The sequence below is a fragment of the Trachemys scripta genome, chromosome 7, assembly GCF_013100865.1.
Source record: "Trachemys scripta elegans isolate TJP31775 chromosome 7, CAS_Tse_1.0, whole genome shotgun sequence".
NCBI lineage: Eukaryota > Metazoa > Chordata > Testudines > Emydidae > Trachemys > Trachemys scripta.
The window spans coordinates 83,788,260-83,800,413 of NC_048304.1; the positions used below are offsets into that span (position 1 = coordinate 83,788,260).

Sequence of the window (12,154 nt, forward strand, 5' to 3'; positions counted from 1 at the left end):
TGACTTGAAGGACTCCTCCTCTGGTACCAGCGGGTCCGTGGAATCCCAGAGACACTGCTCTGATAAAACTTCATTACCATCTTGGAGCAAGGAGGGTGAGCATAGACACTTGGGATGGGAACCATTGGGTTTGGCCCAGCCATTGGTACCTTTGCGTTCATCCTAGCTGTTACCTGTGTATTCTGCCCAGCCATCGGTACCTATGCATTTGGCACCCGTGGCACCAAGCATGTAACAGTGCCAGGTATTATTGGCATCAACTTTTGTACGCCCACCAGTGGTACCATCAGCAACTCTGTCAATGCAGCTACTGCATCGGTACTGATCTCTTACTCAGGATCGCAGGAGTTTAGGTATACAAGGGACCTCTCAATAACGGATGAGCAAGAATCCCCACTCCTCTTGGGTACTGACCATCTGTAGGTGCTGAGACCCTGATCTCTGGATTACCGCCTCTGGTACTGCAGGACTTTCCACCGTTTTCTGTGGGTGTTACCCCATTGGACTTGATGGAGGAAGATGAGGAAGACTTTCAGTTGGTCTCTTCTATTTCTGTTCAGGATTCTCAGACATGTCTCTCCAGGAAGCCTCTGTCTGATAGATATAGGGAGGATCGCACTTGCTATCAAGGGTGGTGGAACCAATCCTGCGTGCCACACCCACTTCTATATGGGCCCCGCAATGGGGCATATTGGGCTGCCTATTAAAAGCAATTTGCCAGACCACTGGTACCATCTCATAGGGAGGCCAGAGTTGTTCAACTCTCCCATCCCCAACCTGTCCCCCCCACAGGAGGAGACAATTGAGGAACAAGAGGCTAAGGTGAGTAAAGAGGTAACCCCTCAAATATATATTTCATCCTTGTCCCTGGATGAGGCCACCACTCCTTGGGAGATGTTTTTCTTCTATCCTGGAGGAGGGGACTGTTCTATGCATTCCCTCCAATGCCACTTAAACTAAGGGTGATGAACAAGATCAGACAGTTATCTGAACAGAGTTATCCTTACAGTGCTGACCTAGCTGAGACAAGATTGGTACTCTTACCTGCTTCACCCATGTGCCGAAACATCATTCAAGCTCCCAACCATTCCTCATCTCCTATCACAGGATGTGGGTCGCATGCTTCTTCCCAATCTAGCAGTTCTCTGCCTCAGAGCGTGGCTCCTCGATGGTTCACAGGGTTATAATCCTCCTGCTCTTCGGAAGTACAGCAGGTATTACTGAATAGTAGAAAGACGTCAATCTGTACTACTTACCTGCAGAAATGGAAGAGACTCTTCCATTTGTGTTGTCGCTGCCTTCTGCTTGAATCTGTGTCAGTTTCAGTCATCCTGGATTACCAGTTGGATCTAAAGAAATCAGGGTTATCAATTAGCTCAATTAAGGATCATTTGGCCTTAATATCAGCTTTTTAACCTCCAGTAGAAGGGTGCTCCATATTTGCTCACACTGTGTCATCTAGGTTTGTAAGGGTCTGGGGAATTTCTATTCCTGGATTAGGGACCCCATGCCAATGTGGGACCTCAACCTGGTACTTAAATACCTTATGAGATCTCCATTTGAACCTATGGCAACCTGTTCGCTCTTGCATTTGTCTATGAAGACAGTCTTCTTAGTAGCCATCACGTTGGCCCGAAGGGTCAGGGAGATTGGAGCTTTGATGGCAGGCCCCCTGCCATCTCACGGCATTCTTTAAGGACAAGGTCTCTTAATGTCTATATATTCTTGCCTGAAGTTCTACTGGAGTTCCCGAAGCCACATAGTTCCCTATAGGAATCCTGCTTACATACCTGGACGTTAGAAGGGCATTGATGTTTTACTTAGATAGGACCAAGCAATTTAGAAAGTCACCATTTTCTTTGGAGATAGATCCAAGGAATCCTCAATTTCTAGTCAAGAACTATTGAAGAGGATTTCTGGATGTATTATTGCTTGCTATAAGGTTGCAGGTGTTCATCCCCCCAGAGGGTTATAGCACATTCAACCAGATCACAAGCAATTTCTATGGCACTACTGAAGAATGTACCAATATCTGAAATATGTAGAGCCACTACACATGCTTCAATACATACATTTTTGAAACAGTAGGCCCTGATCCAAGCTGTTAGATTCCATATAGCACTTGGTTCTGCAGTACTGTCTTCAGTTCTGGACTCTATTCTGAAATTCCCTCCTCCATTTGGGGATACTGCTCAGAAGTGGAGCACCGATAGGGACATTACTTGAGGAAGAGGTTACCCACCTTGTGCAGTAACTGGTTCTTGAAGATGTGTCCCCCTATGGATGCTCCACTGACTGCCCTCCTCCCCCTCGGCTTCAGACTGTTCCTTAAGGGATGTTTGGGTGGAGAAGGAACACAGTGTGGTTTGCCTGCACTCCTATATAGCCTTGGTGTTCAGCATGAGGAGGCATTGGGTGCATATGCATGCTGAACAGATGCTGTTAAGTAAAAATCTCCAATCAAGGGCTTGAGAGGCACATGCGCACCTGAAGTGGAACACCCATAGGGACACACATCTCGAAGAACTGCAGTTACTGCACAAAGTGAGTAATCTCTTCATATATCCCTTTCTGTATTACAATTATTTTGTATTTGCATTTGAAAAAGCTCAGAAAGAAGTGAAATGTATTCATAATACTACTTATCATGTCTTTCGCTGTAGATCTCACATGCTTTGTAAATATCAGTGTCGTAAGCCTAACACCACTCCTGTAAGATAAGGAAGTACCATTATCCCCATTTAATAAGTGGGGAATCCGAGGCACCGGGCAGTGAAGTTACTTGCCCAAGATCAGTTGCAGTCAGGATCCCAGAAATAGGCATAGGGTCAGGGCTTTATACAATCATTCAGTAAGGATTTCATCCCCACTGGTATCTCAACTGTTTGTTTATTTTATAAATGATTGCAGAAAAACAATTGGATGAGTTACCTCAGCTGATTCTGGAAGTCCAATAAAATACAATTTCTGCTGGCACAATTCTCCCAATTGTTCCCTTTCTCCACCAGAGAACTGAAGTGAAGTTGCAGAGTAGCGATATCTCTGCCAATAAGCACTGTATCATCTTCTAAATGGCTGAACCTGGCTTTTAGGTTAGCAGTTTTGGGGCATTCTTGGAAAATTCTTGCAAGGCACATTTTGTATTTTGATTAGAATTTTTTCATATACTGTGCACATCTTATTTATGACAGTTTCTAGTATGAGATATCTGGTTCCCATGCTTTCATCCTTCTCAGAGCTATCTGAGGAGCAAGTACTGCAAACCCTACAATACACTTTTCTTTAAACCTATACTACAAAAAAGGTGGCATATTTTATAGAGAACTAAAGTTCAGGTACTTCAAATAATGAAATACTAACTCACTGTACCAAAACCAGTAAAAACATGCTGTGTTATTTTCAAGAACTCAAATAATAAGCAGACGTGTTGGACAATACAAAAAAGCATACCTTAACTTCAAGATTTTAACAATAAGGTCATTCTGCCGGTATCTCATATTATCGGGAGATGACTTAATTTAATTATGCATATTAAGAACAATGATGGTCAAATGTAACTGTCATTTAGAAAAATTTAGCACATTTAAACCTTTTAAATTTCCCATTCATGTATATCCTCTCACTTTTTCATTATCATATCAGGAAAAAAAAATAGAGGTGGCTTTCTGTTTGTGATGTCAGAATCTCATTTTTACGATATATCCGGAGAACTGAACAGGCTTCACTTAAAAAAATGCATTTTTAAAAAGTTAAATACAACATTATTTCTTCTTGGTTGTTTATATACTAACCTTTTTGCTGAGTGAAGTAGGAAAGAGGGAATTTTTTTGTTTGTTCAAGGTGAAGAATACGTGATCATTCCACATGGTTTAAACATACAATGTTTATTTTGTACATTTTTAGTTCACACATGTTAAACATTTATTCATTTGGCTCTTGTAAAATGCATAAATGTTAATAAAAATAAATACTAATAACAACAGGCAGTTTAGGATTCATAAATAAATCCTGGCGAATAAGAGTGGGTCAAGATAATACATGTATAATTTTTGTTCTTGAAACAATTTGCAGTTGTATTTCCTTTTAAAAAGAAATACAGTTTGTTTTGTTTGTTTCAAATAAAAGCCTTTTGCTTTGTTTCCTTGCAGGCAAGGCCTTGGAAAAGGCTGGAGGGAAAGAATTTTTAGAAACAGTAAAGGAGCTCCGCAAATCACAAGGACCTTTGGAAGTTGCTGAAGGTAAAAAGGGTGCTATATTATCTTTTTGAAGATATCAGCTTTTCCTCCTCCCAAATACTCATTCCTTTCTCCTGCCACTCTGATCTGTTCTTGGGTTAATCTAGAGCTTTGTCTACACTAGGAAATATTTTTAAAAAAATCTCTTTGGTGATGTAGAGGCTCTTGTGCCTTCCTCCTAACTGGTGCTGTTATAGGAGATATACCTAGATGACACGGAGGGGACTAGGATCCCCCTGTTCTGTGCCCATCACGTGGCTTTGTTTTTTAGCCCCATGGTAGTAGTTAGGCTGCCTTAGCTTACACCAGGGGACCATTTCTGCCCATGGCAGCCCCAAGATTGGGGGAATGCAAAGGTGAGCTTTATGACCTTTGACCTATCCTCCACCCCCAGACTTGCACATTCTGTGTTCCTCAGCCATAGGTCAGGATCTAGCTCACAGTATAATATATTCAGTATAAAAAGAACAGTATTCATAAGTTACCTTGTATTAAACCAATTTTATTAGGACTAATAATCAAAGCAGAAGTTTTCCCTAACTGTACTTTAATTGTTTGAATATAAATATAGATGTAAATCTTGTGATTATCTTTTTCCTTAAATTGCTATTCTCCACAACAGCTATATTATCAAAAATATAATTATGAAAGAAATACTTGTGGAAATTTTAAAATATCTGTGGCAATGTATAGCTCTGAGCTTACTTTGTGGAGGTTGCATCTTACTTGTGAACAAAATTATCTGATTTATAGGGTTGAAGATGGAAAAAAGATTATATCCAATGTTCTGTACAATACATTTTCTAATACATTGTCCAATCTAGTGTCTCAAAACCAGAGACTGGATGTCGTAAATAGTCTCATTTTAAAAATCCCCCAAATAAATAGCCTAGTTTTAAAAGTCCCAAATAAATGGTCTTCATTCAGGTAACCTGTTGCCAGGGAAGATAACAACCCCAATGAAATGAATGTATTTTCCATTTGTGTTGTCACATGCTATGTCGGTATTTTTAAAATTGCCACTTTCATTATTTTAGAGGCTAATGTATGATACTAAAAGTTTTTTAAATGGCTGGAGCTCTCCTGTAAATACTGTGCTCCATCCCAAAGGTGACTGACTGTATGTTAAAGTGATAGAGCAAAAAATTCTTGTGTATTTTTTAAGCAGCACCACTTATAGGTAAGGTTTCTTAACAATTTCCAATATAATATGAGTAAGGAGTAGAGATGTTATTTTACTATGTTTTTGGCATTGTTGTGAATACTGTGTCTAGTTCTGGTGTCTGCAATTCAAGGATGTTGATAAATTGGAGGGTTTAGAGAAGAGCCACAAGAATAATTAAAAGATTAGCAAATGTGCCTTATACTGATACGCCCAAGGAGCTCAATGTATTTAGAGAAGCTTAGGGGGTGGCTTGATTACAGTGTACAAGTACCTGCATGGGGAACAAATATTTAATAATGGGATCTCGAATCTAGCAGAGAAAGGTATAATACAATTCAATGGCTTGAAGTTGAAGCTGTACAAATTCAGACTGGAAATAAGGTGTACATTTTTAACAGTGAGAGTAACTAACCATTGGAACATCTTACCAAGGGTCCTGGTGGATTCTCCATTACTGGCGATTTTTAAATCCAGATTGGATGTTTTTCTAAAATATAGTCAAGGAATTATTTTGCGAAAGTTTTATAGCCTATGTTATAAAGAAGATCAGACTAGATGATAACAGTGGTTTCATCTGACCTTCTAATCTACAAATAAGACCCTGTTTTCAGTTGCTTACAACTTTGCCAAACTTTATCCATTTCCTTGAAGTTGAGTGGGACCCCGGAGAATTGGATTCTATTCCAGCCCCTGCCACCAAGTTCCTATGTGATCCTGGGCGGGTCATTTAAACCATACTTTTCATAGTTGGGCACTAATTGTATGTTCCTCGTTTTCTGGGTGGCCAATGTGAGACACCTGGTGACAGATTTGAAGAAGTGCTACGCACTCACAACTGCAACTGAGGTTGATTGGAACTGTACTTTCAACATATAAAGTGCTATCAAAATATTAAGTACTCTGAAAAATCACCACCTAGGTGCCTCAAGCTGGACATTCAAAACTCTTGGAGAATTTGGTCTTAATCTCTTTGTGCCTCTATTTCCCATATGTAAAATGGGAATAATGAGACTATCTAATCTCAGAGGGGTGCTGTGAAGATAAATTCATTAAAAATCTATGAAGCTTTCAGATATAATTGAGAGAATACCATAGAAATGCCCATCAGAAAATTAGTAATACTGTATTCAATACAGAGTTTGAATGATGTGTGTTAAATAAGGCCTGAGACCACACACTGCATGAGGATAAAGACAAGTATCTGATCATGTAATTAAACAACTGGATCTTAACATATAGCACAAGGGGGGCAATTAAAGTTGCAAGTGCAACCTTAATTCTGGAACATACCCTAATTTTTGAGTGCTTGATTTTGCAGCCTTAATGTTCTTGTAACAGTTTTCTGGAGTGAACAATAATTAGTGTTGTGAGTGAAGTGCTTTGGGATGGAAGGTGTGGTAATTGTAAAATGATTATATTAGAAACTAATCATCACTTTTTCTTTATGTATTAGCTGCCCTCAGCCAGTCCAGTGGACTAGCAGCAAAGTTTGTGATCCATTGTCACATCCCACAGTGGGGTTCAGACAAATGTGAAGAGCAACTTGAGGAAACTATTAAGAATTGCTTAACAGCTGCAGAAGACAAAAAGTTGAAGTCCGTGGCTTTTCCACCTCTCCCCAGTGGCAGGTATGAGTCTTTACCCCGAAGAGGCTGATATATTATTGCAAATTGACTATTGTAAGGGGCATCTGTGGCAGGAAGGGGGATTATTATAGAGGCCAGATTCTACTTCCATTGAAGTCAGTGGCAAAACTCCAGTTGACTTCAGTGGTGCAGATTCAGGCACAAAGTGCTGTTCTCGAGTAAAATGGTATGAAGTGTCATTTTTGCATGAAGTTATCAATAAAAAAAACTTTATAATAAATTATGTAGAACATAATCTAATAAAAAGGAGATCCAAATCTGGTAGATCAAAAATTGGGCCTACCAACTATGTTTTGTGTTGTTGGTGAATAATTCTCTTAGTCTCTGGGCCTAATTTACGACTGCGTTACTTCAGTTTTATGCTACCTAATCTCACAATGATGTTTCTCACTATAAAACTCTGTTAGCTTCAATGCCAGCATAAAATTGGATATAAATAATAGTGAACCAAGTGCCTAGTCTATGCCTGAGCAGTTTGATAGAAGAAGGTAAATTTTGGTTTGTTTATATAGGTTTTCCCAAGAACACCCATTAAACAAGATAGTTGTTCAAAATCTTTTTTTTTAGATAAAAATTGTTTTGTTTTTAGAGAGTGATTCTGCTCTGAAAAGCAACTGTAAAAATCATTGTGGGATTGCAGGTTTGTCTCCCAATAATTAGCAGATCAAATGTGCTTGGTTGACAAGTAAAAAACTGTTTTGCTATTTTTTTAACTGCCTGCCCACTAACCCACTTTGGACTCTGTCAGTAACAAAGCTTATGCAAGCCAATTTAAGCCTTCATTTACATTTATGCAACCCTGCTGGGTGCAGCAGATGCTCTTAGTTACACTTGCACAATCTTTTATGTTTGAGTTTGTAGAGATTTAAATGATTGGACCAAAGTAAACGATTTTCTTGGTTACTTACAAGAAGGAGTAGACGCTATCTTACTCTTTCTCATGGTGTTGGCTCTACTGAGTTAATAGGAATAAAAAAGGTTAAAAAAACCCTTATTTTTACTCCTAAAATGAGCAGGTGTCGCTGAATGCACAGAAAGAGCTGATCTGATAAGTAATATGCTATTTTTACATAATCACTTTTCAAACTAGGATCATATTTTTAAGGGATCAGGATATAAGTGTAAATGGAAATGGAGTATAGTTTAATGCATGTGTTGATTCATTCACTGTTTCCGTCCTTGGTTTGACTGTGTTTTAGTCAGTCAGGTTTGATAGGTCAATAGTGTTCTCTCTTTTTATTATTAAATTGTAGCTTTTAAAATAAATTTGATTTCTAGTTTTCAAATTAGTGTAATCTCCACTGTGACCCTCTTCTTTAGAGTGCTTGTTCATATATATTCCATGCTTGGTGCACCCGCACCCCATGCACTCGAGATTGGAGTTTTTGGCCAGTAGTGTCTATTGGGGCTGCACATGTGCCAACTGTCCTGGTGCTTCTGTCCTAAAGACATAAGGGGCGGAAGGGCCCAACTGCCACTTCTCACCATCCATGGCGGTGAGATGGAGCCCCCTGTGTCTCCCTCTCAATGTATCACTTCTTTCATAATCTCTAAAAGTAAAAGGTATTTATTAGTATTCATTAGGATAGGTAGGGTTAGTTGGATAATTACCTGTTGGAACATTCTGAATAGGCTTTCTTTTGTTGGTAGTTTAGGAAGTTTTTATGTTCCTTCATTATTATTTTCCTCCCTGAGATCTTTTTCCTGTTAGTGGCACCTAGGGATGTCTCATCCTAAAGCACATGATTTTAAATATTGCCTCTTTCATGAGGCAACAATTCCTGTCTCTCTCTTTTTTATTTGGGGAATCCCATATCTCCACTAAATGCTTGGTGTGCAAATCCTTTTCTAAAAGGACTTTAAAATCTAGGGAGGCAAATCTAAAAATGTTTTTATTAGACTGCTCCATGGGACCAGCCTCTGATCTGGGCACAGCTGGACAAGTTCCACCATAATCCAGAAGTGCTCCAGTGAATTATGGATCCACTAGATTCGAGGTTCCATCTTCAGATTCCAGTAGGATGATTATTAAGTCCTCAGAGGAAAAGGAGCATTGCTGCTTTGCTAAAGTGAAAGATAGATCCTCTCCGGGAACTTCTAAAAAGATGTCTAAGTCTACGTACTGCTCCGATTCAGAAGAGGCTCCATGGCCCAAATTGGGTACAGTGGGAGCTTAGAGGGAGAATGGTGTGAGACTTTGGTATTGTATGGCAACCCAAAGTTAGCTGCCTCAGGTACTCAGACTAGAGCATCAGAGGTTACTTGAGCACCGAATGTCAACCAAGAATTGCTCCAAGTGAAAAGGACCCAAAATTCCTTGACTTATTTGGTCATGAGTGTTTCTCTACCATCTTACAATTCAGAAATTTGAATTATCAAGCATTGCTGGTTATGGTTTTTTGAACTAAAACAAATTTTTGGATTTTACTGATAAACTACCTCAGAAAAGCAGAGAGGAATTTAAATCTTTAGTTACAAAAGGAGACTTATTAGCTATAACATCCTTACAGGTACCTCTAGGCGCTTCTGACCCTGCTTTATAATCCACAGCACCAGAAATTATGGGATGGGCACCCTGGCTCCAAAGTTCTGGCAGACAACTGTGGAGAATCTTCTTTCTGAGGGCTCAGACCGTCTTAACTTTAAGACTGCCGATATGCTCCACACGTGGAAAGATTTCCAAATCACACTTCACTATCTTAGGGTTCATACACCTGGTGCCAAGAGAAAAGAGTTCCTGAGTTCCCACCCAAGGTAGTTTCAGACTTCCATTTGAATCAAATGTTCTGTCTGCCAGTATTCTTTCTCAAATGGCATTCTAATCAAGGAGGATCTAGGTTGCACACTTTACACGTTTGCATGGCCTCAGCGTTTTGCTTTCAAAGGACCAAGCCCTTCAGAGCTTTCCCAATATCATTTATAGAATTAGCTGAAAGAATGAAAAGGTCAAGTGATTTCAGGCCAGTGTATGGGTTTCAGGGTGTATTAAGCTTTGTTATGAGTTAATTAGTTTAGAACCCCCAATTATATTAGAGCTCACTAGGGCACAGCCAGCCTCTGTTGCTTCCTTGTAAAGCATTCTCACTTTGGACATCTTTAAGGCAGCTACTTGGGATTTAGTGCATAATTTTACCAAGCATTACTTCATAGTGGAAGCATTGAGGTCTCATGCTTCCTTTGGCAGAGCTGTGCTGCAATCTTTATTTAAATGGACTCTGAGCACCCACCTCCACGCATCAGATCACTACTTGGAAGTCAACAAGAATGGAATATACATGGACAAGCATTCGAAGAAGAAAAGTTACTTACCTTTACAGGTAACTGGAGTTCAAGATGTATTATTCATATGTATATTGCCTGACCCACCCTCCTTTCCCACTACTATGGAGTCCTATTGCACTGGGATTCTGCAGTGGTGAAGGAACTCAGTGGCGAAGGATCTGAGTGACGATTGGGCCCACACCATCCTTTATGTCCTCTGTATGGGAGCATGAGAACATGCAGGGCACAGGCGCAGCCCCCACAGACACTGCTGGCCAAGACACCAATCTCACCTGCATAGGGAGCATGCACACCAAGAGTGGAATATATATGGACAAACCATCTCAAATGAACTTCAGTTACTGAAAAAGGTAAGTAACTTTTACTTTCACTTACACTTAAAATTTGAGAATACATCCTGCTAAACAAGCAAAGGAACTAGTCCTGAGAATTATATCCATACCAAGTTTCAGATCTCAAACATTTTTGTTGTAGTTTTGTTCAAAAGAATGTTAGGGATTTTTGCTGGTATTTTTTTTTTTTTTTAAGGGGGAGGGGGTTGTTTTACAACGAGAAAATATTTTTTCCACTCCCCTTTGAGTGGGAAGTTGCTTGAACTTCTATGCCTGTGGGGGAAGGGGGGAAATGTAGGCATAGACCATTGATGGAAAAGGTCAACCCTAAAAATGAACATTTCAGAAAGATGTGTGAAAACAAATGATAATTGAAACTGTTTTGTAACCTTATAGTAACTGCTGCTGGTGAGTATAATACAGTGTCATTGAGTTCATGTTGCTATGAAAAACTAGAGTTTTATTTCTTGACTTGTGTGTTTTATACTTGCAATTAGTGTTGCCTTAATGCAGGATTTCTCATGTAATAGTATATACACTCATTTTGAAAATGCATTTTGTTCTTTTCAGTGTCATGAGTACAGTGTTTCCATGCACAATTAGAATGACTGATTTTGAGACTAACTTCCTCTTTTCCTTTTCTTCTGCTGCATAGAAACTGCTTCCCAAAACAGACCGCAGCCCAGGTGACTCTCAAAGCCATTTCCACCCATTTTGATGACACTAGTTCTTCCTCCTTGAAGAACATTTACTTTCTGCTCTTTGACAGTGAGAGCATCGGAATCTACGTGCAAGAAATGGCCAAGCTAGACACCAAGTAGCTATGGCAGCCAAATGAAGCTTTATTTTTCAACATAAATTTGAGTAGCATTAAAGAATTAGAGGTGGGTTTTATTTTTAAAATGTGGTGAAGAGGGGGAATGTTAGTAGTTTGATGTTTTGTGACTTAATGGAGAGCTTTGCTATGGAGGAGAGGGTTTAGTCTGTGATTAATTCTTGCTATAGATACCCCCTACCATTTTATATCACCTTAAAGAAATCTTGAGTAGTTAATTTGCCAGCTCTCTTCAAAAGTTTGTTTAAATGTGTCTTGCTTTTTTAGTTTAGGACTCATTTTAGATTTGTAGCTTTGAATTTTACACACACAATTCTTTGCTCCCCTTTCTTTTTTTGAGGGTGGATGGCAAAATGTTAATTTTTTTTGTCTACATTCCATGTTGGAGAGAGAATTTTAAAGATGTACTAGGACCTTCTATTTTGTTTTGCCCCATAATAATCTCTGTAATTACTGAGAATATTTCATCTTGTTTTTTGTTTTATAAGAAAAAAGAAAAGAAAATATGTGTCAAGAGTATTTATTATAAACCGTACCCTAACTGCAGACACTTTTGCCTTAAAATGGAAGTCAACAATACCTCGTGTGTGTGGAAATATTTGACATGTGAATACTTAGTGTACAGATAGTACCAAATCTGTGGCCACAAAATACTTCCA

The 12,154-nt window shown here is 39.2% G+C and overlaps 1 protein-coding gene across 3 annotated transcripts in view; it reads left to right on the forward strand.

Annotated features, from left to right (window-relative positions):
• Window positions 1–11,999, forward strand: part of LOC117879806 (core histone macro-H2A.2) — a 35,324-nt gene extending 23,325 nt beyond the window's left edge. Inside the window, exons 7-10 of one of the 3 annotated variants that reach the window (XM_034775165.1) lie at window positions 4,149–4,238; window positions 6,854–7,028; window positions 10,231–10,363; window positions 11,316–11,999. In XM_034775165.1, coding sequence (XP_034631056.1) covers window positions 4,149–4,238; window positions 6,854–7,028; window positions 10,231–10,363; window positions 11,316–11,378 — 461 coding nt within the window. In that variant the 3' untranslated portion in view covers window positions 11,379–11,999. The other 2 variants (XM_034775166.1, XM_034775164.1) reach the window with 2 other exon arrangements.
• The last annotated feature ends 155 nt before the right edge of the window (window positions 12,000–12,154 follow it).